Source organism: Paramisgurnus dabryanus, chromosome 8 (assembly GCF_030506205.2).
Source record: "Paramisgurnus dabryanus chromosome 8, PD_genome_1.1, whole genome shotgun sequence".
NCBI lineage: Eukaryota > Metazoa > Chordata > Actinopteri > Cypriniformes > Cobitidae > Paramisgurnus > Paramisgurnus dabryanus.
Genome location: NC_133344.1, coordinates 354,786 through 381,998, shown reverse-complemented (window position 1 = coordinate 381,998; position 27,213 = coordinate 354,786). Strand labels below are relative to the sequence as shown.

Here is a 27,213-nt window from a genome sequence, read left to right as displayed (position 1 = left end):
TAATAGTCAACTTTGTAATTGTTTTGATGACATATGCAGCCTGCAAATGCGCCCTCCAGAGACTGCAGCCTTCGGATTGAGAAACCATAATGTGTGAACTTGACCACAGAATAAACCCAAACCACAGAAGAAACCTGCATCTCAAAAGCACTCAATACAGAGAGGGATACATATAAATATATACATATAAATATATACATATAAATATATCATATAAATATATACATATAAATATATCATATAAATATATACATATAAATATATCATATAAATATATACATATAAATATATCATATAAATATATACATATAAATATATAATATATTTTCATTTGGGTCAATTAAGCTCAAATAAAACCAACCAAATAAAAACACACATCATAACTGAATCTGATGTATAATACAATATTGAACGAACTAATAAATGTAATTAAGTGAGTTATTTAAGAACTTTAATGATTTCTTAGAGAGTTTAATGTTGATTTATTTGTACTTCCTGTTTCACCTGTTTGGCAGGTATCAAAGGATCCAACATGGAGGCCAAAAACAGACTCGCGACGTAAACAGCAGAAATATCGGACAGATATCGGCTTATAATCACTCATATCGGATCATAAATGAGCTTTAGTGGATGATGGATTTACGAAGAAACGTGTTTGAAGGATTTTTATCGTGTGTTTTCTTTTCTTTCGGTAAGTTTTACTTTCAGTCAAATGTCCACACAAACGTCATAGTTGGTTAATAAATGCGACTTATTGTTTTTGAAAACCTCTAAATGGTATTTTTAAATGGGCAAAGTTTGTTTTGTTTGTCTATAAATCGTGTCGATCATCTACTTTATAAATATATCTGAGAGTTTATACCGTAGTGAATTAAGTTATATTGTAGGTTATAACAGCGGTTAGATGTCATTATATTGACGTCATTTAATAAAGTGTTATACCGTTGTTTGTATTATCGTGGATTGCGATCATATATCGGCTGATTAACTGTTTATTTCCCTACTGTCACACCGCGTCTCTAAACTTGACAAGACAAGTGGCCTTTTTAAGACAGCGCGAGCGCGCGCGCGTGTGTGTGGTGGTTCATCTTTTTGAGCTGTTAACTGGAGGGCTGAATCTGCTTTAGATAAAAGCTTCATCATCTCAGAAGTGACATCATCATCATCATCGGAAAAAGTGTAGGTGTGAGTGTGTTTTTACTGGATCTTCAGTCATCATTGGTTTTCTTTTCTGCAGTGAATGTACAAATAGACATGAATAAAACATTAATGATTAAACTCATGATTTATGGGTTTAATCATTAATATACAAAAAGAGTTATCAGAAATAAATGACTTTTATTATCCCTTAATCATGATTTAACATCAGATGCATCTCGCCTACTGCTCAGAGGTGCCATTTGCATTTCCACAACATAAATATACATCCAAAAATATAAACAATGACTAATGGAATAAATGAAAACTTTATGGACTAAGGTTTAGATTAAGCCAGCATCAGTGCATTAAAGTAGTTTTTACAAACATACCTTACAAAAAGTAACCTTGCTAATGTGCATCTTGAGACAAAACAATGACACTCACTTGTGTGTTTTAAAACCTGTCCGTGCAAATTGTTTTAAGTTAAGACTCTGCTCAAACATGCATTTTATTCTGTGACTATAAGCTCTGTCTGAGATCAGACCCTGGCCTAAATGATAGTTTTAAATGTTAAAGGCAATAATGAAATGTATGCTCTGTTTAAAGCTGCTGTGATGCTGCATTTCATTTGGACAGAACCAGAAAGTGTTAACCTGATAAGGAACACTGTGCCGTACACGGCACACCCCCTCCCTTGCACGTGAGGCTGCATTACGTCATTGTAACTTTGAAGCATTAAATCTTCAAAATATACGGTCATGCGGCAAATCGTTGTAAAGCTTAGACTTTCGGGATTCCATTAAGCGCACACAGAAAGCATAATATGATTTTTAGCAGTCATAAAACTGTAATCTAGTTGTTAGTTACCTGAACCGGGCGGCGCCGATTTAGGATATTTACTTACCTTCAAAATCTTTCCTTTATCCGCTTCGGTGAAATTGTCCAAAACAAATTGTTCATAAATCCCCAAAAGTCCAAGGAAATGGAATATCCAAGCCTTTTAATCCAAAACGATTTGTTCATCTCACAATCTTGAAGTTTCTGACCGAATTACGATATAAATAGTGTATCCAATAAGTTCACTAACAGACATTCGTTCGAATCTCACTTTTCATTCATGATTTATAATGAATATATTCGGATGTCATGTTTATTGTGCAACGTCTGAGGAACAAATGCGCCCCCTTGTGGAATTTCAGCCGTTCCATAAGAGGCTACAAAGAAAACTATATTGTAGAGCTGTCGCGATTGGTCGACACAATCGACTTCGTCAACGCTGATAATTATTCAACATCAATATTTATAGTCGATTCCATTATTTTACCTCTAAATTTAGTTCTCACGCTAAAATAACAACCGTTTCCTCCACACCAGTAGGAGGTGTAAACAGTTTATCGCCACCTCCACCAGTGGGCTCAGTAAGCAACAGTTTCCAAAGAATGAAGCGGGGTCGAGTGCAAAGTCAAACCAGTTAGTTAGGAAAAGTTATCAAAGGCCGAAGGGTCTAAAGCAGGGTTCCCCAAAATCTTACCCTGGAGGGCCGGAGCACTGCAGAATTTAGCTCCAGACCTGATCAAACACACCCGAATAAGCTAATCAAGGTCTTCATGATCACTAGAAAATCACAGGTGGGTAAGTTTGATTAGGGTTGGACCTAAACTCTGTAGTGCTGATTTAGGGAACCCTGGTCTAAAGTATGGGAGTACTTCAGAGTAGCTGGTAATAAAAAGAAGGATGGTTTGTAAACTCTGTAAGGTTTGGTTGGCATATCACAGCAGTACCAGCTCGATCGTTTAGATAAAATTATTAGAGGAACGGCTTTTTGCATTAAATTTGACCTCATATGTCAGCATGTGTGATTCCGCACCCCTGTGAACTCTGGCGAACTGAGATGTACCAAAATAAATCTAGAAATCTACTAATATAACGTCGAGACGGTAACATTTTAAACCATACAGAGTAGGTTAACTGTAGGGTTGTGCCGATAGACGATAGTATCGTGTATCGACGATCTTCAGACATATCGCCAATGGCAGGCTTTCATGGCGATAGTCAAGACGATAGTTGGCGAATGGTTATTATTATTATCATCATAATAAAAAACAACATAAACTAAAGTAGTAATCCTTATTTGTTCAGTTTAATGCGTTTCATGCGAGCTGATGCAAACTTTACTTTTTGTTTAAAATATGACCCGCTGAATATTGGCGCCTCTCTCTCACTCTTGCGTACGTGCAGAGAGCTGCGCTCTGTCCGAAGTCAGATCACTAGGTATTAATCCTGTTTATGATATGCATTTTAATGAGTTGTAGCAACACGTCCCTCGTGTTTAATATATGATTGTGTTTAAGATATGATCGCGTTCCGCTGGACCGATGCGCTTAAAAAGGCACCTCATGAGAGCACCACTGCTTGACACGTGTAGTCTTCTGCAACAGCACTAAACCAATAGGTGTGTTCGACTTCATGCGGCGCTGCGCAGACCGATCGGTGGCTGACTTGAAGCAGTGCATTCCGGTTAGTAACTTTGTCCGACTTAAGCTGGCGCTGCAGGCACGTGATTGTGTCATATGGTTTTTAAGTACCGCGAGAGCGGTTCGAGATCAGCCGCCTGAGTTAGCCAGCGCAGTTCGCGAAGAGGAGCTGCACGGGCTGTAATGACGACACAGCTGTTTCACGATTGGTCGGATTCACCACATGACAACAATCACGTGTATTTCGTGTTTATTTTCACGCCCTCAGTTCCACAAATGCTCACAAATCTGTATTTTTATAACAGTTAAAGCTCTTTTCATGTAGTCGCGATGTTATATTATGTCATCTTCATCAAAATAAAATGGATAAAAAACGTAGACCCCACTACATTGGTATTTAAATAATATATGCTTATGTTGAACTTTATTCTTGTAAAAACAGATGCTGTAAGCCTCTTCAGTTCCACTCATGCTCATACACGGACATTCAAAACAGTATAATTCACTTTTTATGTAGTTTACATCTTACAAATCATGTTGAATGCGATTAAGCAAGCAAACGGCACGTGATCAGCCATGCCTGACGTAAATGCAGCAAACTACGAGAACCACAGCGCGTCCGACTTTACGTCTCCATTTTCAGCTCCTCCCCGCCTGCACGCGGCTAATCTCGCCGATCGGTTACATCCAGCCACAGCCGATGTCGAACACACCTAACGCATTGAATAGTTTGTGCGCGCACGTGTGTGTGTGTGCGCAGATGCATGTTTTTAAAGTTATTAAGTAATCATGATAGGGTTTTAATGACGCGCTCGCTTTAATGCCATCAGTTTTAAGAAGGTTGCGGTCATGACGGTGTTACGGTCTTGTTTTTTTTGTCCACCCATCAAGTGACTTGTTATAATGAGTAAAAATTAACAAATAAAAAAAGAGTAAACTACTGCCACGCCCCCTGATAATATTGTGTATCGCCGATCTCACAGGCTGACGATAGAACGATCTGAAAATAGGGCATATCGCCCAACACTAGTTAACTGCACATTACCGTACTGGGGTTTGGAAATGTTGTGAGCGTTTCTTACACGTTTAATTCCTCAGATAGCCAAATGCAACAGCAAAGCTTGTGAGCGCGCTCAGACGCTAATGAAGTCTGCGACTGCGCTGACTGCAATGCCTGCCGCCAGAATAAAGTAATGTAACATGATCAAAACACTATCAAAACGGCAAAAATGTCTGAAAAGTGACAAGGATTCAGCAGACAATTGATAATATTGTGCATATTAAACAGATTAAAAGAAATAACAGATTAATGGACCCTTCTTTGATTTTGAGGTTGCATGCAAATCCATTTGGCTCAAAAAACCAAGGGGGCACGTGCCCCGTCAATTTGAATGGGCATGACGCCTCTGGCTTCTAAATCATCCCTGTTTGGATCCTAAGAAATGAATGGGGCTAGGCTAAATGCTAACACATTCACGACGCACTGTACAAAGATTAAGTGCATGCATTGATAAAAGAGAGGTATGTATTCATTTGTCTAAGTTGAGGTAAAACATAGTAAAATATTGAAAAACTGTGGTGTTTTCCTTAAAACATTGTCTCAGATCAGCAGTTTTCATTGACTTCAGTTCCAGTCTAAGAGCTCACGATCATCACTGCTCATAACTTGAGTTCTGATGAATAAATGACAGAAATCTGAGTGAACTGTTGCTTTAAGAGATGTTTGTGTGTTTGTTTGTGTGTCAGTTCTGCTGAGTGATGTGTGTTGCATCACAGTAAACGCTCCTGCAGAGATCAGTGCTGTTCGAGGAGCGATGGTGACGCTGTCCTGCTCCTTCACCTCCTCCAGCACGGTCACCAGCCGCATGTCTGTCGACTGGACCTTTAGACCTCAGAGCGGAGGACCTGCTGTACTGGTGAGTCTGATCTTCTGTCATCTACACACACACACACACACACACACACACACACACACACACACACACACACACACACACACACACACACACACACACACAGACACACACACAGTTAATCATTAGTTTGTACTAACAGCAGGATGTTGGTGTAAACCACAGAACTCCATCAGAGCTGAACTTATAATCCAGTGTTTGTGTGTCTGAATTATTCAGCAGTCTAAAGATGAACACACACACACACACATGTCAAAAATAAACACTATTGTATTGGGAAGTTCTGTAAAACACATTCATCAGAGTCACTTTATTAAGCTGATTTCTGAACAGTTTTTAACACATTTTATAGCTTGTCAAAATGTCTTGAGAACAGTGATGGGGTTGAAAGTTTCATTCCTGACCAATCCTGTACATCGACAACTCTTGCTGTCCGTCACATGATCTTAAAGGTTCTGTGTATTCAGGGACTTTAAATTCAGTTTCATTGCATTAATAAATAAATCAATTTCTAAATGGACCATAAATAGACACAATTCATGTGTAAAAATGAAATTATATTTAACAATAAAGCGTGTGTGTGTGAATTATAAAAGTGTTAGTCATGATGTGGCCACACCCTTCTGTGATTTTATTCATGCACCCTATTAGGGGTGTGGTCTTTATTCATTGCATACATCAGTCATTTTTAATGTGATGCATGTTTCTGTTATTTTATATTCGTCTAAATGTTGCTGATCTTAATGAGCACAAACGTTTATGTATGATGTTATTCTATTTGAAACATTTACATTTAGGCATTTAGGCGATGCTTTTATCCAAAGTCACAAAGATAGCAAGTGATTTATCAGAAGGAGGCAATAATATAAGAAGTGCTATATACCAAGATACAAGTTTATACTATTCCAACACAATACCTGATGAAAGAGAAAAAGAGATAAAGACACAATAGTTTAAATAAAGATAAAAGGAGAAATGCAGTCAATACCTATGTCAAGTTTTTATTGTTTTCGTCCGGTACATGACAATGACTTCATACAAATACTGCATGTTTGGGCAGAAAATGAACAGTAGCAGAGATAAACAGAGCTAGACACAATACTAAATACTAAATAAGGAGAAAAATAAATCAATCAATAATTAAATGAATAATAATGAAAGGCCAAAATGATTGTGTCACATGAAAAGACAGCGTCACAAAAGACCAAAAGTCTTTCCAGAGCAGAATACCCACAGGGACCCCTGCTTTGGTCTTATTTATGTAGTTTGTAAAGTAAATGTTTATATGAAGCTGTCTAAGTTGTCTTATGTTGACCCATTCTTTTAACTCTTCCAAATGACTAAAGCGTCACTGAGACCCTATTATAATATCTATGGCATGTATTTTTGAGTTTTTAATTGTTATTTGAATGTTGCATGTGGCCGGATTGCAATAGGAAGCTCATTCCCTTTCATAATAAGATAATGGATTATTCTGGATTTAAAATGATGTCATGAAGACATTGATGCTTTTAATCACTTAGTGCTCATGGATAAAATCCTGTTTCAAATGTCATGAAAGTCTAATATTAATTATATTCATCCTCCCCCTGCTGGTGATGTTAGGAACTACATGTCTCTCTGTCACCGATCATCTAATGATCAAATAATATGAAACAGTTATTGAGAGCTTCATCATACAGTATATCTGTCTATCTCTGTCTCTGTCTAGTTTTTTCACTTCTTATCTGAAGCGTACCCGCCGGAGGAGGATTATTTCAGGGGTCGTGTGAAGTGGATGGGCAATCCGTCAAGAGGTGACGCATCAATTCAGCTTCTGAACGCATCACTCACTGATAACGGCACGTACTCCTGCTCCGTCCGAAACCCACCGGATGCCCACGGCCGCCCGGCTCAGATCATCCTCACCGTTACACCAAAGAGTGAGACTCAGTACAGATCTGATGAATCTCACAGACACAGTACTTTACTCCTAATTCAAAACATTGTTATTTTCTCCTCTTTGTCAGGATTGTCTGTGGCGTTTACAGATGTGGCGGTCCTGTTGGCGTTTATTCTGCTTCCATCAGGTCTCACAACGCTGGTGCTGCTGGGCCGAATCCTCTGTCCGTGCTGGGCTTTATCAGAGGAAAATCCCCCTGTGGTCAAACGCTCGCCCATCGAGGTCACTGGGTAAGAACATTTCAGCATCTGTCCTTCAGTGCCACATCGGCAAACCCAGAGTAATGTTGATTGTATCCGTCTTCACAGGGAGGAGTATTTTTACAACCGGCCAGAGAAGACGATGTGCTGCTGTTACTTAAAGGTAAACTTTTAATCTTACTTCACAAAAAAATGGTACAGATCTAAGAACCGACCCGTGTTTTAACCGTACTCATAAACACAAACATGATGCACTGCAGGACAACCAGCATCTTTATACCAACATGAGTTTAGTTCAGATCAGTCTGAAGTGGGTTATTATGAGTTTATATGTCTGATATTTGTAACTGATTTCAGATAAGTAGTGAAAGATAAATGACTGAGCAACAGTGTTAATGAATAACTGTTTCACTTTAAGTTGTTTTGTGAACTACACTTGAGCGAGGTAAAGTTTTTGTTAATGCCCCAGTGAATGAAGAAATAAACTGAGATATTTGAGTGATCTGTTGTTTGAAGATCTTCATCTGTCTCTGTGTTTTCTTTCAGGATTTTGATGATGTGCCTGACTATATATTACATGAGAAACACTACGAACACACAATCGCAGAGTCGCAGTGTTAAATAAACACCTGTATGTGTGTGTGTGTGTGTGTATGAATACTCATGTCTTTTCTTCCTGTAAGTGTGCAGATATACTAAGATACACCGTAACTCAGTCTGGTGTCTGAAGTGTTTGTTTAAACTCGCAGATGTTTTTTTTTAGGAAGTCATGAATTATTTCTCATAACCACAGAAAAGATTATGAATGTTGTATTGTGCTGAAAAATGAATGGCCAGGTTTTGTTTGTTTTGCTGAAATTTACAAATATATTTTTATGTTAATTACTAACCCAAATAAATAAAAGATTTGAACGAAACACTTCACACTGTGTCTTTAATCATCTTAAATACTCTCTCACTTCTATCTGCTGATTTTTTACTGAACATTTTTTTGTAGGAAATGATGGAGTCTGATTAAATCTGATGAAAACCATTTGTTGAGATTAAACATCTAGGGTTATGACTTTATTCAAATACATTTATGTTCATGTGTGCATGCTTTAAAGCAGCTTTACTGAACACATTGGTTTCTTGGACAGGGATTAGACTAGTCCTAGACTAAAATAAATGTAAGAGCTGACCAAACTGAAAACAACTTCCACTGACATATCTTAAAATACATCAGTGCCCTTTTTTTGCTTTAAAATGCACACAAGTAATTTATTTAGTGATGCATGTTTGTTAACACTGGTTATATATCATAATTAAACTAAGGTCTAGTCCTGTTTTAAGATAATCCCTGTCTGGAAACCAGCCCATAGTGTGTGTGTGTGTGTGTGTGTGTGTGTGTGTGTGTGTGTGTGTGTGTGTGTGTGTGTGTGTGTGTGTGTGTGTATGCATGTGTGTCATTTTAATTGTATCTCCCTGCATCTTAAATCAATTTAATATCATTCTGTGGAGGTTTTTGATGTTTTGGTTAATATCTTACAGGCTAGTTTGAGACACACGACTCTAATGCTTGACTGTGTTCATGCCTGTGTGTGTGTACGTGTGTGTGTGTGTTAGTCATCCGCTCTGACCTGTTGCCATGGAGACGGAGCATCAGCATTGATATTGAGGGTTTCAGCAGTGTCCATGGGGTCTCATGAACACACACACACACACGAGTCAGAGAGGAATGGATGGAGTTTCACCGTCAGCTGGAGTCGGAGGATGCCGTTTCAGTGTGGTTGCCTTGGCAACAGTTGCCGTCCTGATCGGGGGTGGAGATGCGGTCCTTTCAGTGTGTCTGAACAGGCTGAAGGTATCGACACGCACACATACACTTGCAAGTTAGGAATTTGAATCAGCAGAATGCAGACGTTATCAGGAGCTCCACCCGTCATTATCAGACAGAGATCAGACACAGCACCTGGCTACGTGAAAGTAAAACTAACCGCACTTAACTCTTATCCCACACTTTCTCATGAAGGCCACAGTTACATTTAAAATAAAGGATGTTAATAATTGATCCTCAACAACATCTACTCATGAATATTCATGAGAAAACACTGAGATGAGAGAGTAACTGTGGTCTGGTGAATGTGAACAGATGTGTGCTTTATTTTCCATCCGTTCCAACTTTATTATAAAGTTTATTGTATATGATTTATTACTTCTTTAACCATTTTAGCTACTGAAAATAATCTTTAGCAGATATGTCTACAATGTATTGTGTCGACTCAATGCATGTTAACAACGAGGATGGGGGTCGTTCAGAAATCACATTATTAGTGTTGATTCAGAAATAGTTTAACTCAGGTGAGGTGATGTGAGTCTTTTTAAAGGGTTTCTAAACTGTGCACTCCTCTTAAGATCACACCTGATGACGCCATATCCTGATTTTACACATTATTCATCAATGCATGATTTTTTTTCTGTTACTCTGTGTTTTACGTTCCCGTGTTTTGCTAAGCCATGATCTTGTATCTGATTTGTTTTGTGGGTGGTTTCCCAGACAGGGTTTATCTTAGTCCCAGACTCAAATGCATGTTGAGCTGCCTTCATTTCAAAACCCTTCTCCTGATCTTAACATATATCAGTGCCACTGTTTTGTCTCAAGATGTACATCAGTAGTTTTTATTTTTGTAAGGTGTGTTTGTGAAAACTGTCTATAACTAAAGCTTAGTCCTGGATTAATCTAAACCCTGTCCGCCCCATAATGCCTGTAGTTTTAGTTAAAACCTGCAGGGTTTCCACAGGTCCTTGAAATCCTTGAAAGTTTGTGAATCTGGGGGAAAAACTTCAAGGCCCTGGGAAGTTTTTGAAAAAATACATACATAGATACAGGTCATTGAAAGTGCTTGAATCTATTTTATCCAAGAAGTTTTCTGGGAAAAAATCCACATTATTCCCTGTGTAGTGTAGGATAATATCATAAAAATTATAGACTTTTTAAGCAAAAAAAGTGGGTGTGCATTATTTTCAAATAATTCAACAAATAATTCAACGGCCCGTCGTCAGTTATTCTGTCCATATGATGAGTGTGTGAACATGTGGGTGCTTTCACCTGGCTGTGATGAAGATGATGAAGATGTTCTGGTGCTGTTGCTTTGGGTCAGAAAGAGGAATCCCCAGTGACAGTGGGGTGGTCATCATAGACAGACAGACAGATGGAGAGAAGGAGCCGTTCAGAAGCAATATCCACACCCTGAGGCGGTCACATGGGCATTGATTCAACACTGTTACCATGTGAACGTCAGTCTGATAATGTACAGAATCTCTCTTCACACATCAGTCAGTCAGTCAGTCAGTCAGTGTGGATTGATGAATACATGCAGAAGTTCTGTTAGAGAGATTGAGCAGAACCACCGCATAGACTGAGGAACCTCAGTGGACAGATTGGTGCTATTCCATCATTCATAGCAAGTGTGATCAGGGCGGGGCCACGTGTGTGTGTGTGTGTGTGTGTGCTGGGGGTGGGCTCAACGGGTTCATTTGCAGGAAGGGGGGGGGGTTTATAGGGTGGGATTATTCTCATTGTTGGCAGTGGAGGTGCAGGGAGACAGACAGAGTGTGACTGAGGCTGAACTGTGATGAGTTTTAGCATCCGAGGCGTCAGCTGTTGATACAGCCGGTAAGAGAGAGAGAAAGAGAGAAGAGAGAGAGAGAGAGAGAGAGAGAGAGAGAGAGAGAGAGAGAGAGAGAGAGAGAAGAGAAGAAGAAGAAGAAGTAGAAGAAGAAGGAAGAAACGGAGCAAGACACTGAAAGGATTCAACTATGCTGTGCTGTATTAGAAGAACTAAGCCGGTAAATATCTGGATTATTCACGCGTTTACTATAACCTGTGTGATTTGTGGTGTAATTCATCTTTCTTTTGTTCACACTGAATCTTCTGCTGAGGATCTGACACGCCTTCATAATGGGATTACTGGAAACAGTCCCAGTTCACACACTGGAAATCTCTATTTAATCACATATGTGTGTGTGTGTGTGTGTGTGTCAGGTTTGATGTGGTGTGTAGTCATGAAGCTGAGGTGTGTGAGTTTTGGGGTGTGGTGTCTCTCAGGAGATAAACACAGATTATTTATTCAATGTCTCTGAGGAATCGGGATGATTTCTCGTGGGATGTAATGAAGGCTTCACGCGCTCGTGTCTTAGGGCGTGTCTGTCTCTGTGTCTGAACGATTCGCGCCGCTTTCTGTCTTAAAAAAATTTCATTTCTATACAAACGATAGAATTTGTCTTTACACGTGCATTAAACACATGTTTTAACCTCGGCGGGAAAATTGAGCCGCACCTCACGCGTCTCCTCTGAAGAATCTCGCGTCACCGGAGCCGGTAAACCGGATTCAGTAAGAAATGAGCGATGTGAATGAGTTTGCGGGTATGAAAGTGTTTTTTTCTTTTCACACAGGTGAGGTTTGGTAACGAGTGTACGCGCATGTTCGGTCTGTTAAGCATCTTTAACGCAGGTGTGCCCGCGCTTTTCTTTTGTTCTGCCACGCCACTGAGAGCGACGCGACGCGAGCAGATCGTTGTCTATAGCAGTCGCGTTCCGTCTATTGCAGTGTGAAGACAAGCTGTTAAAGATTCAATAAAAGAGACATAAACTGACGGAACCGACAGAGATTCACGCGTGTGTGCGCGCGCGAGAGAGAGAGGCAGAAGAGCATCAGCGTCAGAGCTGAAGAGGATGAAGGGTGTGGTCCTCTCTCTCTCTCTCTCTCTCTCTCTCTCTCCTTCACACAGCTGGAACTTTATTGTAATAATGTGAAAGTAAAACAGGTGCATTTCTGACGTCGATACGTTTTAATGCCGCGTGAATATTCATGAGAGTCTGCGTCACTGCAGGTGAATTGTAATCGCGAAAGAATTTCCGGCGTATCGGTCTGAGGATTGTGTGTGTCTGATGATATGTGTGTATGTTGGGAGAGAGAGAGTCTGGTGGGTTGTGTGTGTGTGTGTGTCTGGTGTGAGATTTTAAGGTGTGGCTCTCTGCACTGCATGACTATGTGTAGTCATACTTTCATTAACAGCTCTTGTGTGTTGAATATAAATTGATATCTTGTCAATGTAAATCAGTCTGCTGTAGTTTTTTACATTAACAGTTAAACTATCATCACATACTAATTAGCATGTAATTTAAATACACTATGTTGCTTTCTGACGAATGCAGAACTTAAAAATGCAAATAGTGTTTATTAAAACTATGGTCTCTGTATGAACAACCAGTTGATTTTTAAACCCCACCCATTTGGATTTTGATTGCTGTTATTGATCGGTCATCTTTAAAATCTCTGTGCTTCTGTCTGACCTTTGAACCCCCAAACCATAGGGCAATAATTTTACCTCAAATTAAAAAATGTGTTGACAGCCAGTCAAGGTCTCATAAGTGTGTATGTATGTGTGTGCGTGCGTGTGTGTGTGTGTGTGTGTGCGTGCGTGTGACTGACTGAATTTCCCTCAGGCTCAGTTGTGAATCATGTCAGTTGTTTATGGGCTACGCCCTCAGATCTACACACATATTTGCCATTCTATCGAGCATTTATACAAAACCAATGCAAGATCATTTGTAATATCAATCTGATTCAGTGATAAATGGACATCTACCATTATGACCTGTGATTGTCATATGATTCATTTATTGTGTCGATTGTCTTGATTGTGTATAATGAGGGCTGTCCAGAATAATCCATAATCCAGAACTTGCTCAGAAATTTCAATAAATTAAATTCTCTATTAAATTAAAATATTTTTCAATAATAAGATTTAGTTGAGAGCTGAGCGTATGATGTCATCATGATGTCACAGTGTGTAATGTTGTATGACTCACGCATGCACGCACACACCATTAATGCAGTCAAATCAAATAGGATGGTGAGAAATGATGCCTCAGGGTAAATAATAAATCTGAGACAAAGTGTTTATTGATTTGATATTGTGTGGTGTTCATTAAATGACTGCTAGCTTGTTGAAGAGGATCAAATAAACTCTGAGAATCAAACCTTCACTGTCTATACAGGTACAGGTGATACAGGATCAGTTTATTTATCTCTCTATTAAGATTATATCTCTCATTCGCTCTCTCTTGTGTGATGTTGTGTAACATTCATTTGCTGTTTTCACTAAATCTTATTTGTTAAGATGATGTTGTACTGTTGCATTTCTGATTTTATACCTCAGTTTTCATCTTTCAAGTGTCAATCGATGTTTTATATCAATTTATTTGTCATGCATGATCACTTTTAATTTATTTTATTTTATGTTCTTCATTAGACACATTTCAGTATTATATTAAAAGAGCTTTGGGGGACGAATACACTCCTGGACTGTGGTAAACGAGGTAAGTTTCACCTCAAACATCTCTTTAAGTGATTCTTTCATCTTTGGTTTCACGTCATGTTATGCTGGTATTAGTTGGGCCGTCATCGAGTGACCTCAGGGTTCAGAGCAGAAAACTTCAATGCGAGTCTGTTTCTTGAGTTTACCGAGTGCAGGAGGCCATGGAGGTTTCTTGTAGATGATTTAGTTGTGGCACTGCATGTTAACCAGGATTTTTTTTAATCAAGGGTCAGAATTTGCTTTCCAGAGGCCTCATTTATAAAGCGTGCATACGCACAGATTTGATCGCCAAGTGTGCGTACGCAAAAATCCATGGCAGCGTGTCAGAGACAAATAAAATGAACAGTGCTTACGTCATATAAATTGGAATAGATGATACCGGATCAGGCTGTCTTGAGGTTATGGTTGATGTTTTCTGGTTACTAAAGAGTATCAGAAACTACCGTGGCGTCCACTCGGCCCAGAAAACTCCCTCGCCGCTGAGACGCATTTAATCATTCAGACAAATATCCCTCAGAGCTCACTGATCCACAATCATTTAAATGATTGATTGTTTACAGGGCCGCATCGATTGAAGCTCTTTTAAAGCTCCTGTCAGTATAAAACGTGTTTTCATTGAATGACCATTAACATACATTAAACAGAGATGCCTGGAGAGGCTTAATAAACATCTTTACTAGCTGTTTCCAACAGTAAGGTTTGTTAAAACACACACACACTAATAAACACAACTGAATACATTACAGCTTCAAGTTGAAGCTTAGATTGAGACATGGTGTTGAGTCTTCCTCTGGTGTAGCTGTACTGAAATCAAACACTGTGTGATATCGACAGGAGAAACGTTCGGCTGAAGTGAGGCTTTCTTTTGTCAGGTTGAGAAGAACGAAGAAGCCGACCAGGAGATCAAGCAGGATGGAACCAAACCCGAAGAAAACGCCCACAAGGCCGCAACCAAGATCCAGGCCAGTTTCCGAGGGCACATCACCCGGAAAAAAATGAAAGATGGCGAGAAAGAGGAAGAAAACGGCGGCGTTCCGGATGAGTCCGCAGAGACACAGGAGCGAATCTCCCCATCCGAAGAGAAGCCGGCGGAAGATTCCACCGAAACCGCAGAGGAGAGCAAACCAGTCAAGAGTCCCGTGGCCGAGCAGCCCAACTCACCTGCTGCAGAAGCTCCGCCCACTGCTGCTGCTGATCCTCTCCCCTCAGACACGCCTACTAAAGAGGAAGTCCAGGAGCAGCCACAGGAAGCGGAGAAGCCTAAAGAAGGAGAGTGCCGAGAGGCGCCCGAGAAACCTGCTGAAGATGCACAGAACCGGGAAGAGGAAGCCAAACAAGCCGACGTGCCTGATGCCTCAGAGAACCAGGAAACAGACCAAATAGACAAAAAAGGTGCGTCAAGTTCCACTTTTAAAGTGCTTAACTCACTCCCTGCCAATGATGAGTTTTTACTGTAATCTATATTTCTGCTATTATCCACTAGGTGTCGCTCTTACCCAACTTATAAAACACTGAAGCATCAACTGATCCAAAAACAATAAAAACTCTGTGTATTGCTCTGAATCTGATCTCTAACAAATGTCTTGCTCAAAAATTATTAATTTATCTCAGAGGGAAGTTCTTTCATTTGAGATATTGTATGTTTCTTTTTTTAAAGGCATTAAACTTCATAAAAAATGCTGCCGCTGGCTGGCAACTTTTTTTAAAAACTCTGGCGGGGAAAGAGTTAACAGCATGTGTTTGAAGCTCCCATCTGGTTACACAAACCCACCATCCATTACTTGTAACATAATCCAAATGTAATGTTGGAGGAAGCCACTGTGTAATTTTCGTGTAATAGATTTGATCCAAACCTTTTAACCTCCAGATTTGACCACAATTACAAGCAAGCAAACGTTTCCGGTACATTTATTAGACTTAATGGACACTCAGTGACAGTGAATAAATCAGAAGTGAAGTCCATCAGAGGACCACAAGCAGCAACAACAACAAAACTCTTTAAAGTGAGATTTTTTGACTATTGTGTGAATTAAATCATTTAAAAAAATATATTTAGACATCTGTCCAACCTATTATAAATGTCCCAGAATGCCGCAGTGCTGAACTATTTCTAAGATCTTTTGAGTCAGTCACACCTGGGAAATCTGGATTATTAAAGGTCATGAAGTGTCATTGTGTGTCCTGAGGGCTCAGTGTGTAACATCAGCAGGACTACAACACAACATTCTGCTGTTTGACATTGATTCGTGTTCATCAGAATAAAAGTGTGCACATAAACTTCACTTCATGTCAGTTGTTGTGTGATTTTGTTTTTCAGAGGCTGTTGAAGACTCCAAACCAGCAGAGGAGCTTTCAGACGCTGGCGAGGGCAAGAATTAAGCGACCGGTCAAATGTAAAGTCATGAAATAATTCACAGGCTGCTCTTTAAGCTGATAAAAACAGTCTGTTTTTATGTTTGTCCTCTATTTTCGGTGTGGCAATGATTTTCGGCCGTTTGGAGGGAGTTTTCAAGTGCGAGGCGGATTCCTCCATAACCAAAGGACACAAACCTTCATCTTCATAAGCGAGCGCAGCCTCTCTTGCTGTGATTTTCTATAGCTGTACGTTTAGCTCTTTTACTAATCTAACCCGGGCTTCGCTCTTCAGAGTGAAACGCTGCCAACCCTACGACGATCCGTCGGCCGTTTTCTGGCTCATTGCATGAGAAATCTTCCTCCAGAGACGAGAACCTTCACACTTGCCAAACTAATACACGTGGCTTCTTTTCATGTCCTTGGTGTTGTTATATGAACGTTTAATTGGAGAAATTGCAGCGCTGATGTTCAAACAACTGAGAAAATGTAATGGGAAAAAACGCCAGTCTTTCTGTTCAAGTGCAATGTGAGGTTTGAATCTACAGAGTAAAATCGTGGAAATGGTTTTATGTCTGTTTTGGAAATAAAGAAATGTGCCAATTATCTTCAACACGTGTCCATTCATTGGGTTCAGATTTCTTCATTAGAGCAGAATAAACTGAAGCGAGAACAACAACAGAAGATTAATTAAACAGAAGGGCTTTTCACATTATAAATAGTTAAGCCTGGGTTATTCTGTATTATTATCTGTTTTCTGTTTCACACTGTTCATACTTAACCAAAGGTTAAGAGATAACCCTGGGATAATCTGATGTTTCACACTGTGCATTCCTAACCTTGGGTTAATGTTTTCACACTGCCGCTTTAAATAACCACTTGTTTTGTGTCACCACGTCATATGAGGTAAGTGCTCTTCAGTTTCTGATTGGCTGTCTGCTGCTAAGCATTGAGTCATTTTAAGCCAGGGATAACCCTACTTCTACATTAAGTGTGAAACGCTGCTAAACCCAGGGTTTAAAGCGTTTAGGTTTAGAGCAAAGATAACCCGGGGTTAAAAGCAGTTTGGACGAAGATAAACCAGGTTTAACAGCGCTTAGGTTTAGAACAAAGATAACCCGGGGTTAAAAGCGTTTCGGTTTAGGACAAAGATAGCCCAAGGTTAAAAGCATCAAGAATGAAGATAACCCAGGGTTAAAAGCGTTAAGGTTTAGAACGAAGCATACCCTAGGTTAAAAGCAATTTGGACAAAGATAACCCGAGGTTAAAGGGACACTCCACTTGTTTTGAAAATATGCTCATTTTCCATCTCCTCTTCCATACAATTGAGTTTTATCTTTTTGGAATCCATTCAGCTGATCTCTGGGTCTGGCGCTACCACTTTTAGCATAGTTTAGCATAGTTCATTGAATCTGATTAGACAATTAGCATCATGCTAAAAAGTTACCAAAGTGTTTTAATATTGTTTCTATTTAAAATGCAGTGTGAAAACAGAAATGGCTTCAATCTATGAGACGTGCGCCATTTCCACTTTGGAATTTTGAATTAAGAAAAACTTTTTAAAATAACCTACACTTTGAATGATGTGCTCATCCTAAAAATAAACATTTTCCCACCTCAGGCACAAAATCCTGATCTAATTAATATCATTTTTTATGGCAAGAGATCCTTTCTTTTTCATCCTGTAAAGTAGTAAAACACTAGATTTTTAAAATCTAATGTTTTCCTAATCATAAAATGTCGATATATTATTTAGAAATTCTGTAATTTAATCTATTTTAATTATTCTCATTTTTTAATCTTAAAACTTGATCCTTGTTCTGAAAACAAATTCACTTAAAAAACTAAATTAAATGTATTTGATTAGATCACACAAGAAAAAGATCATTCAACATTAATTTATGTAACATTTCCTTTCCAAACAAATGGTTTCTCTATCCAAACAAATGGTTTTAAACTTTACAAACTGAAGGATGGGAAACATTAATTGTACAAGATTTAATCTAAGTCTCAGGTGTCTGTGAAGTTTCAGATCAAAATCCCTTGCAGATGATTTATTATAGTGCCAAAACTCACTGTTTTGTGTATGTACCTTTACATCTAAATGAGTTTCTGCTCCTCTCTCCTTTACCAACAGAATTCAACTAAAATATGTCTGATTTCACAGAGGTGTGTTGAGAAAAGTGAATAAGTGAGTGATGAACTGACAATAATGATATTTTGCTTTCAGACATTGTCACATTTAAATAGGATGCAGAACCACCCCATCACATCCCATTCAAATAAAACATGTGATGAGGTGATAAACTTCATCCCAAAACGGCTGCAGATCTCTCATGTGGCATGCATGCATTCAATCTGAAAAAAAAAAGGTTTTTTAAACAACAGTTTTGTCCATCTATTTTGGGTGTTTGGTTTGAGCTCAATGGACCCTGAGCATGAAAAAGCAACAAATTAACAATATAAAAAAAATAAGTAATTGCCTGCTTTTGACTCAATTTATTGTGATGTCACTTAAAGCAACAGTACATTTTAAGTTTGGGTCAAACTGAGGGAGTCAAACAAATAATCCTGAAATTTTTTTGAAAGAAATTATTTGATGACGTTTTAGATGCAGTCTTATTGGTCAACAAGATGTGAAATTGTGTAGTCATGAAAAAATTATTACAAATAGTATGTAAATCTTTAACCCTTAAGAGTTCCTACATTTTGTGCCATTTTGATTTTAATTTTTAAACCATCTTGACTGTGATGATTGAATATTGCCCAAACTTGCCAAAGGTTAATCATTTTTGATACATTTTAGAATTTTGGTTTCAGTTTTTTAAATTAGCTTAAAATGGCTAAGCTACGCAAAAACCGACTAATGTGTTCCTAAGGACAAAAACTGCCCCATTGAAAACCATTATAACTACCATTTTTGACCCCCCATTTATCTTAACATAAACTAATACAAACCTTTATGTCAATATATAATTTTAAACTACTGGCCTTGAAGTTTTAATTTTTATACTTGTCCACCAGGTGGCGCTACTTTTTACCATTTCATGCATTCATCAAAATGTCACAATTTTTGCTGTTTTCTGCGGACCGCATAGCTACTAAAAAGATAAACCTTTACTGTTGAAAATTGGTGTGTGTGTAAAAAAAGTGTGTCTGAGTGGTAAGGGGGTGGTGGTGATGTCGGGGTGGAGTCGGTGTTGAGTGGGGCAGGGGGGCATATTCAACATATCCAAATTCTTCTCTCTTTGAAGGGCACATTCTGCGTTATAAACTAATTCAGTAATAAAAACGATGAGAGGCCAGAACCGAAACAAAATCAATCTTCATTTTGGTTTTTGCTCATGTTGTTTATGCAAGTACACTGCTATAAGTATGAACAGTATAGCAGAAGTAGTGAAAATGGCAAGGCATTACAGCACACATAAGGCTCTAGAAATAATCATGCACTTCAAGAGCGAGGATGGCTCCTCATCTTCCTCCGAGGATTCTGAGGTCGACACGGAGGCCTCAGAGGTGGAAGAAGACCAGCTGGAGTCTAATTCATTAGAGGGATCTTCAGAAGACTTGTCAGAAGGTGAGAGCGGATGGATAAAGTGGCGGCAGGATGGACGTCAAATATTGAAAAATCTTCTGGTCTCCCACAAACATGGAGACGCTCCGCTACTTCCCAGCAGCCAGAGATTTAATCCCAGGGCTCACACACGCCACTGCCCGAATCAGTGCCCTGACTTCAAGCTTTTCATTGATGCTGATGCATGAAATCCTGCAGTATATTGGGGCCATGACAAACCTATATGGGAGACAGTCATAGACTGGAGAGATCTTGAGACAGAGAAACTGCAGGCTTATGTGGGCTGCTCAATCTGACCGGTGTTTACAGATAAAAAATGAATCAGCCCTCAGTCTCTGGAGTGAGAAATCAGGGGCCTCATTTATAAAGCGTGCGTACGCACAGATTTGATCGTAAAGTGTGCGTAGGCGAAAATCCACGGCAAAGTCCATATTTATAAAAACTGTCTTTGACGTGGAAAACTGCTTAGCGCCACGTCAGGGTCTGAGCAGACGTACGCACTTTTGCTTGTCTGATTGCTGCAGGTTTTTGGAAAATAAGCCGTTCTTGCTGTTTGAAACTGGGTTTAAACATTGACAAGCGCTTTTTATATGTCTGACATTAATTACGCATCGTTTAAAGGCGGAGATCTGAAACTGCTCGGCTGCGCGCACAAGTTCAAGTTCATTTCTGATTTATAGATTTGAAAGGGGTACGCGCGTTTTCTGCGCGTACGTTCGGTTTATGAATCACACGTACGCATGTTTGTTAAATGATCGTAAGATCAAATTTAGGATGGTTTTTACGCAGCATTTTATAAATGAGGCCCCAGGACAGGTCACTATCTGGGCTACGATGTCCCACAAAAGGTTTCACGACATCAGCCGAACACTGTGGTTCGATTAATGTTAACATATTGGCATTTAAAGGGTTAAAATTTCCACAAATTTAATTAAAATTTGACATATATGTTTCAGGAAGAAGTAGTGTTAAAACATTTAATAGTTTAAAGTGAAAAAAATTATTGATGTATGATATTTTTAGAGCAGTTTTTGGGAAGGTGTCATTTTGGCCTTAGGAAGTGTGAGTTTTGTATAAATTCTGACCCTGTTCAAAAAATAACAATGCAACAAAATCAATGTTGCTACAAATCTTTGACCCATCCTAGGGTATAATAATAATTATAATCAAATGGTAGTTCAAATGTTTTTTTGGAGGAAAATATTTAGTTTTTTAGTTTTTTCTGTTAAAAAAACCATGGGCTAATGTTAACAAACAGGCATATAAAGGGTTAAAATTTCCACAAATTTAATTAATATTTGATATATATGTTTCAGGCAGATGTAGTTCTAAAAGACTGCATCGTTTAAAATGAAAAAAAATATTGACGTATGCTATGTTTAGAGCAATTTTTGTGAAGGTGTCATTTTGTGGCCTTAGGAACACTTAAGGAAGTTTTTTATAAAATCTGACCTTGTTCAAAAAATAACAATGCATGAAAATCAATGTTGCTACCAATCTTTGACCCATCTCAGGGTATAATAATAATAATAATCACATGGTGGTTCAAATGTGTTTTTTGGAAAATATTTAGTTTTTTTGTTTTTTCTGTAAAAAAAACATGGGCTAATATAAGCAAACAGGCATATAAAGGGTCAAAATTTCCACAAATGTAATTAATATTTGATATCTATGTTTCAGGCAGAAGTAGTTCTAAAGACTGCATCGTTTAAAATGAAATTTTTTTTGGGAAGGTGTCATTTTGTGGCCTTAGGAACACTTAAGGAAGTTTTTTAAAGGAACTCTTGAGGGTTAAGAATAATATTTTATCATATATAATGTTAAAAAGGACACTTGAACAAATAACTATAAGCTTTAAAAACACTTCAGTTCATTATTTGTGCCTCATGCATCTCATCAAACATTTTACACTCAAATGGCACCAGTTTCATAAAATGACTCAAAAGCTACAATTATTGTACAAGACTGTCACAGTAGCCAAATAAACCATCCTAAAATCATCTCAATCTCATTCTTTATGATTACATAATGTCATATTCATAGGAATTTCTATCTCACTCGAATGTTATTTCTTAATGGAAATGGTAAACCGAATAGCCCATTTAATTTTAGCAAGTGCAAAACACAAGCACAGGTGACTGGCGCTCATTTAAAAGCTCAATGTGTCTTGTTTTTGTTTTTATTAGCTCTCAAGTTAACAAACATCAGAAACATGCTGAAAAACAAAACCGTCACAACAATTTAAAGGGAGATCTAACAATCTTTATATTTCTTTATTTGCATGTTATTACATGATTAACACAATTCAGAATCATTGTTTTCTCTCCAGGAATCAAATACATTAATTCATTCAAATGACTTTATTTCCATTTTAAACAAGTCTTGAGTGCTTGACAGCGCAGAAGCGTTTAAAAATCCTCTGCGATAACTTTAGAGTAAATAAACACAATTAGAAAATGTTCATTGCTTTTAATGAGGATGTAAAACTTTCGTCATGAAAGCCTGGCGTGTTTCAGAGCATATAGACAAAAACACATTCACTTAACACACAACACATGTTTTCAAATTAAAGTTGACCGATCTTCACTTCAGTGTTTTATTAAACCCACAGAGAGACACTGCAGCGAGATCTTCACGTGGAGCTCAGAGACGAAATAAAACCCAAATGTTTGTGTTGAGGGCAGATCTGAGCTTCTCTGCGGTACAGAAGACGCACGACTAGCCCTTTAAATCCTGACCTGACGCAAACACACATCAGACCAATCAAGGCATCGGATCTCACGCGCTGAAAGCTGATTGGTTGAAAAAGACGCACCTGATGTGTGCCAAACAATAAAGTAAAAGAAAGATGTGTGTGTGGATGGATGGGCTATATTGTTTTGGCAGTAAGTCTCATTTCTGTACAATTATCATTCATTATAGCTAACCATAAAAGAAACTCTCAGTCTCTATAGTGCAGAAGATTCAAATGAAAATCTGTCCACTGAGATTCTTAAACATCGTGTAAATTACTTATATTAAAAACTTGATGTTCCTAATCTCAATTTTTTACAGGAAGTAAATAACTAACTATATGTTTACTATGAAGAACCCAAAGTTAGGTTTAAATTTCATTTACACATGAGGGCATTTGACAAAAATAAAAGCCAGATATATTTACAGAGAACAGAAGTGAAGGAGATCATTCATTGGTGTCATTTCACAGAGGAAGATCTGCTGTGGGCTTTCAGAGGTTTGGGTTAATATACGTTTATGAGAAAACTGTGTGGTGTTATTTGGTCAGATTCAGAGGAGTTAAGATTACAATTCAATAAATATCCCACTGCTTGATTGATTATGAAATGTTGAGGTTAATATCTGAGCTGAAGTGATGCAATTGCCAATGTACAGTGAACCATACTTAGAATATGACCTCATCGTTCAGTGAGTAGTGACCTCATCATTCAGTGAGTAGTGACCTCATCATTCCGTGAGTAGTGACCTCATCGTTCAGTGAGTAGTGACCTCATCGTTCAGTGAGTAGTGACCTCATCGTTCTGTGAGTAGTGACCTCATCGTTCAGTGAGTAGTGACCTCATCGTTCAGTGAGTAGTGACCTCATCGTTCTGTGAGTAGTGACCTCATCGTTCAGTGATTAGTGACCTCATCGTTCAGTGTCTGGGCTGTGTTATGGGATTGGTTTGTGATGTGAAGGGAGGGTTTTTAATTGGTTTAGTTATTTTACCTCTTTGAAACTGTAGAATATTTATCATAAAAGCACAGGCATGTGTGACTAAGATGAGAAGAAGACGAGTGTTTGCTGAGATATAAACACAACACATTCCCGTGTCATGTGGGCTTCTGCACTTAATGCATTTATTATGATGTATCAGCCGTGTGTGAAGCTAATACTGTTAAAACATTCAGATTCACAACCAAAGATTTAACACTAAATAAACCAATAATGGCATCTACCGTGTGGTAATACTGATGTGAATGTGTGTTTACGTCTTTTCCCTCCCGGCAACACTGACAGATGATGAACTGCATCTTTACGCCGTTTTCTTATTTCACACCTTTGTTTTGAGAATGACGTAAAGATCTATTTTCAGCGTTTTTAAACGATTGACGGTTGTTATTGACATGGAGGCGCTGAATGACTTACATTTCCTCCAGAAACCAGACAGACACGAGTCACTGCAGTCAGCCTTTGACCCACTTACAGTAAGAAGATTCAGTTCATAAACACACGTGTCAGATTTGTCCTGATAGTCGAGTCAGTCGTCCTGCTGGGTAACGGTGAGCGAGGATGGACACATGGATGAACGAACGGAAACAGTCTGAGACGTTTGATCGAGTGTCTGCGCTGAACATTAACACTTCAATACAGCAAAACACACACACAGGAGGAGGAGCCAGAATGATTGACACATGCAGTCAGATCCATTGATGTCCCGCCCAGTACCAGGTTCTGTAACAGAGAGAGAGAGATGATAAATGTATGAAGATCTTCACAATAAGGTTGTTTTAGTTCAAGCATTAGTTTTAACAATGAAGAATGAAGTTGTACAGCATTTATTTTACTTAGTTCAGGTTAATTTTAGCATTTGTTAACATTAGTTAAAGCTCAATGAACTGATATGAACAATGGTATTGGCATTAATTAACATTAACAAAGATGAATAAATGTTGAAAAACTATTGTTTTTGCCAGCTATAATATTAAGTTAATAGCTTATACTGTAAAGATGTTTTACTGTAAATTCTGTAGATTGGTAAATTCTGACATCTGGTGGTTAAAGGCTAAACTGCAGTGAAACATTAAACGTAGACTCAAACAGATGGCTGCATCCTTCGAAGGTCACATACCTCATAAAGATTATTAACAATTATAAAGTTGACTGTTATTTTTAATTAATCATAACTTTTTTAGGCCATTATGCATAGATTGTAAACAACATTGTGAACCGTTATAAAGAAGAGAGAAAAAAGATAAAAATTCAACATAAATGGAGAAGAATAATTAAGGTATACAATCCTTTCAAAATAAGGACTTTAAAGCATTGTTAAAATGAGAAGTATATTGTATGGCTGAAGTACCCTTGTACAAAAATATTGAAAAACTGTGGTGTTTTCCTTTAAAAGTCCTTTCAATGCCTCAAAATAAATCTTCATTTGAACCTTTAATTGGGTAATACTAGGCTTAATCCAGGCCCCCTTGCTTTAAAAGTAAATGTATGAATATCAAATTAACCTTATAAAATAATAAGATTGAAAAAGAAAATATGATGTTTAAAGAAGTCGTTTTCTCTATAAAAGAAAAATGCATGTTTTTTTCTGTATTTTGATTCCCCCCACAGAATAATTCAAAAAAATGTTCAGTATCAATACTATTTTTTTTTTGTTAATATTACGAAATACACAAGAGTCTAATAGATCATTTTGTTTTTTTTGCAGAATTTGGTTTGTTTGCTAAATTAAATGTATAATTTTTAAATAAACCCTTAGTACACTGTAAAAATAGCTGTAATTTATGCAGCTGTTTCCAGTAACTTACTGTAGATTTAAATTGATGTTATTTACTGTCAATAGTTTGTTCAAAGTTAAATAAACAATAAACATTAACAATTCTTAATTTTTACAGAATAAAACTAAAATAACAACTTCATGCAAAGCATTTTAAAAACCAAAATCATCATCAACCTTTTTCTGTTTTTTCCTTCAGATTTTGGTTACCAGGATGCTTTGCATGAGGCTGTTATTTTATAGTTTTATTCTGTAAATATAAATACTTTCTAATGTTTAATGTTCATTTAAATCTTAACAAACAGCTGCCAGTAATACTGTTATTTATATAGACATTTTTTACCATCTAACTTTGATAGTAATATTGTTCTTACTATTGTAAGTCCAAACTAAATGCCAATTCAAATTCCCAATATTGTTTGGTTCTCTATGTTACAGGATGATGAATCAAGACTCTAAAAAATCTGTTACACTAAAACCCCAAATCATAAAAAGTAATGGAATAATTTACAAATCTCATAAACTTATATTTTATTTACAGGAGAATATAGATAACATATCAAATGTAGAAAGTGAGATATTTTTAAATGTCATGCCAAATATTGGCTGATTTTGGATTTCATGAGAGCTACACATTCCAAAAAAAGTTGGGACAGGTAGCAATAAGAGGCCAGAAAATTTAAATGTAAATATAAGAAACAGCTGGAGGAGGACCAATGTTTAGGAATATGAATGTTGTCCCATTCTTGTCTAAAATAGACTTCTAGTTGCTCAACTGTCTTAGGTCTTCTTTGTCACATCTTCCTCTTTATGATGCACCAAATCTTTTCTATGGGTGACATTTAACTTTTCCGGCCTCTTATTGCTACCTGTCTCAACTTTTTTTTGGAATGTGTAGCTCTCATGAAATCCAAAATGAGTCAATATTTGGCATGACATTTCAAAATGTCTCACTTTCAACATTTGATATGTTATTTATATTTTATTGTCATTAAAATATAAGTTTATGAGATTTGTAAATTATTCCATTCCTTTTTTACTCACAATTTCTACAGTGTCCCAACTTTTTCTGATTTGGGGTTGTACAACTGAAATCTTTGATATATTAATTGTAAATTGTTAACTGAAATAAACCAGGCTTGATGACGTATGCATGCAGCCTGCTTATGTGACCTCCGGAAGATGCAGCTTTCTGTTTGAGAAACAGCCTCAATGTGATTATGACTGTGCTTTTACCTGCTGTACATCTTAAAAACCACACACATGCATGCACACAAACACACAGATGCACACACACAACACAGACACACACACACAGATGCACACATGTGTAAAGTGTGTATTTTGCTCACTATAAAGAAACAGACTGGCGTTGTGGATGCCCAATCTGTTGGTAGCGACACACGTGTAGTTCCCATAATCCTCCTCTGTAACGTTTGCGACGACCAGCAGCGTCCGGGATCCACTGATCTGAATGTTAAGACTCTGAGAACTGGACAATCTGATGAACAAACAGCACACCACACATTTACTCAGCTACATCTATTCATTATTTTTTATAATCATTTTGTTTGTGTGAAGATTTCCTAACCTGCGATCGTCTCTGTACCACTCAAACTCAGGCTGAGGAATGGCCGACGCCTCACAGTGCAGAATTCCCGACTGTCCGACCGGAGTCTCCGAGCTCCGTGCATCCTTTATATACGGTGGATCTAAGAAAAGATTTTATACTCACTTATATACAACATCAT

General features: G+C 37.9%; 4 protein-coding genes across 8 annotated transcripts in view; 2 read left to right on the top strand and 2 right to left on the bottom strand.

The window, feature by feature from the left end:
* The window catches only part of sidt2 (SID1 transmembrane family, member 2), a 245,192-nt gene that overhangs the window by 76,819 nt on the left and 141,160 nt on the right, over window positions 1-27,213 (bottom strand). The window lies entirely within an intron of this gene.
* mpzl3 (myelin protein zero-like 3) lies at window positions 513-8,586 on the top strand. The gene is made up of 6 exons (XM_065280243.2): window positions 513-691; window positions 5,361-5,530; window positions 7,239-7,449; window positions 7,537-7,699; window positions 7,778-7,832; window positions 8,216-8,586. The coding sequence occupies exons 1-6, from the start codon at window positions 631-633 to the stop codon at window positions 8,288-8,290; spliced, it is 735 nt and encodes a 244-aa protein (XP_065136315.1). The 5' UTR covers window positions 513-630; the 3' UTR covers window positions 8,291-8,586.
* gap43 (growth associated protein 43) lies at window positions 11,363-16,997 on the top strand. Its single transcript, XM_065280242.1, has 3 exons — window positions 11,363-11,497; window positions 14,905-15,424; window positions 16,350-16,997. The coding sequence occupies exons 1-3, from the start codon at window positions 11,468-11,470 to the stop codon at window positions 16,409-16,411; spliced, it is 612 nt and encodes a 203-aa protein (XP_065136314.1). The 5' UTR covers window positions 11,363-11,467; the 3' UTR covers window positions 16,412-16,997.
* The window catches only part of lsamp (limbic system associated membrane protein), a 150,029-nt gene continuing 145,032 nt past the window's right edge, over window positions 22,217-27,213 (bottom strand). For 3 of the 4 annotated variants that reach the window (XM_065280240.1, XM_065280241.2, XM_065280239.2), the window contains 3 exons: window positions 27,054-27,174; window positions 26,815-26,963; window positions 22,217-24,408 (listed from right to left, as the gene is read on the bottom strand). In XM_065280240.1, coding sequence (XP_065136312.1) covers window positions 24,311-24,408; window positions 26,815-26,963; window positions 27,054-27,174 — 368 coding nt within the window. In that variant the 3' untranslated portion in view covers window positions 22,217-24,310. The remainder of the gene's footprint in view (window positions 24,409-26,814; window positions 26,964-27,053; window positions 27,175-27,213) is intronic. The other variant, XR_010542723.2, reaches the window with a different exon arrangement.

Excerpts from the sequence above, each read along its gene's own strand:
- gap43 (XM_065280242.1), top strand. The coding sequence starts at position 11,468 with ATGCTGTGCTGTATTAGAAGAACTAAGCCG. Across the intron at positions 11,498-14,904 it reads GTATTAGAAGAACTAAGCCG|GTTGAGAAGAACGAAGAAGC; the intron begins GTAAATATCTGG and ends TTCTTTTGTCAG. Across the intron at positions 15,425-16,349 it reads AGACCAAATAGACAAAAAAG|AGGCTGTTGAAGACTCCAAA; the intron begins GTGCGTCAAGTT and ends TTTGTTTTTCAG.
- mpzl3 (XM_065280243.2), top strand. The coding sequence starts at position 631 with ATGATGGATTTACGAAGAAACGTGTTTGAAGGATTTTTATCGTGTGTT. Across the intron at positions 692-5,360 it reads GTGTGTTTTCTTTTCTTTCG|TTCTGCTGAGTGATGTGTGT; the intron begins GTAAGTTTTACT and ends TTTGTGTGTCAG. Across the intron at positions 7,450-7,536 it reads CCTCACCGTTACACCAAAGA|GATTGTCTGTGGCGTTTACA; the intron begins GTGAGACTCAGT and ends CCTCTTTGTCAG.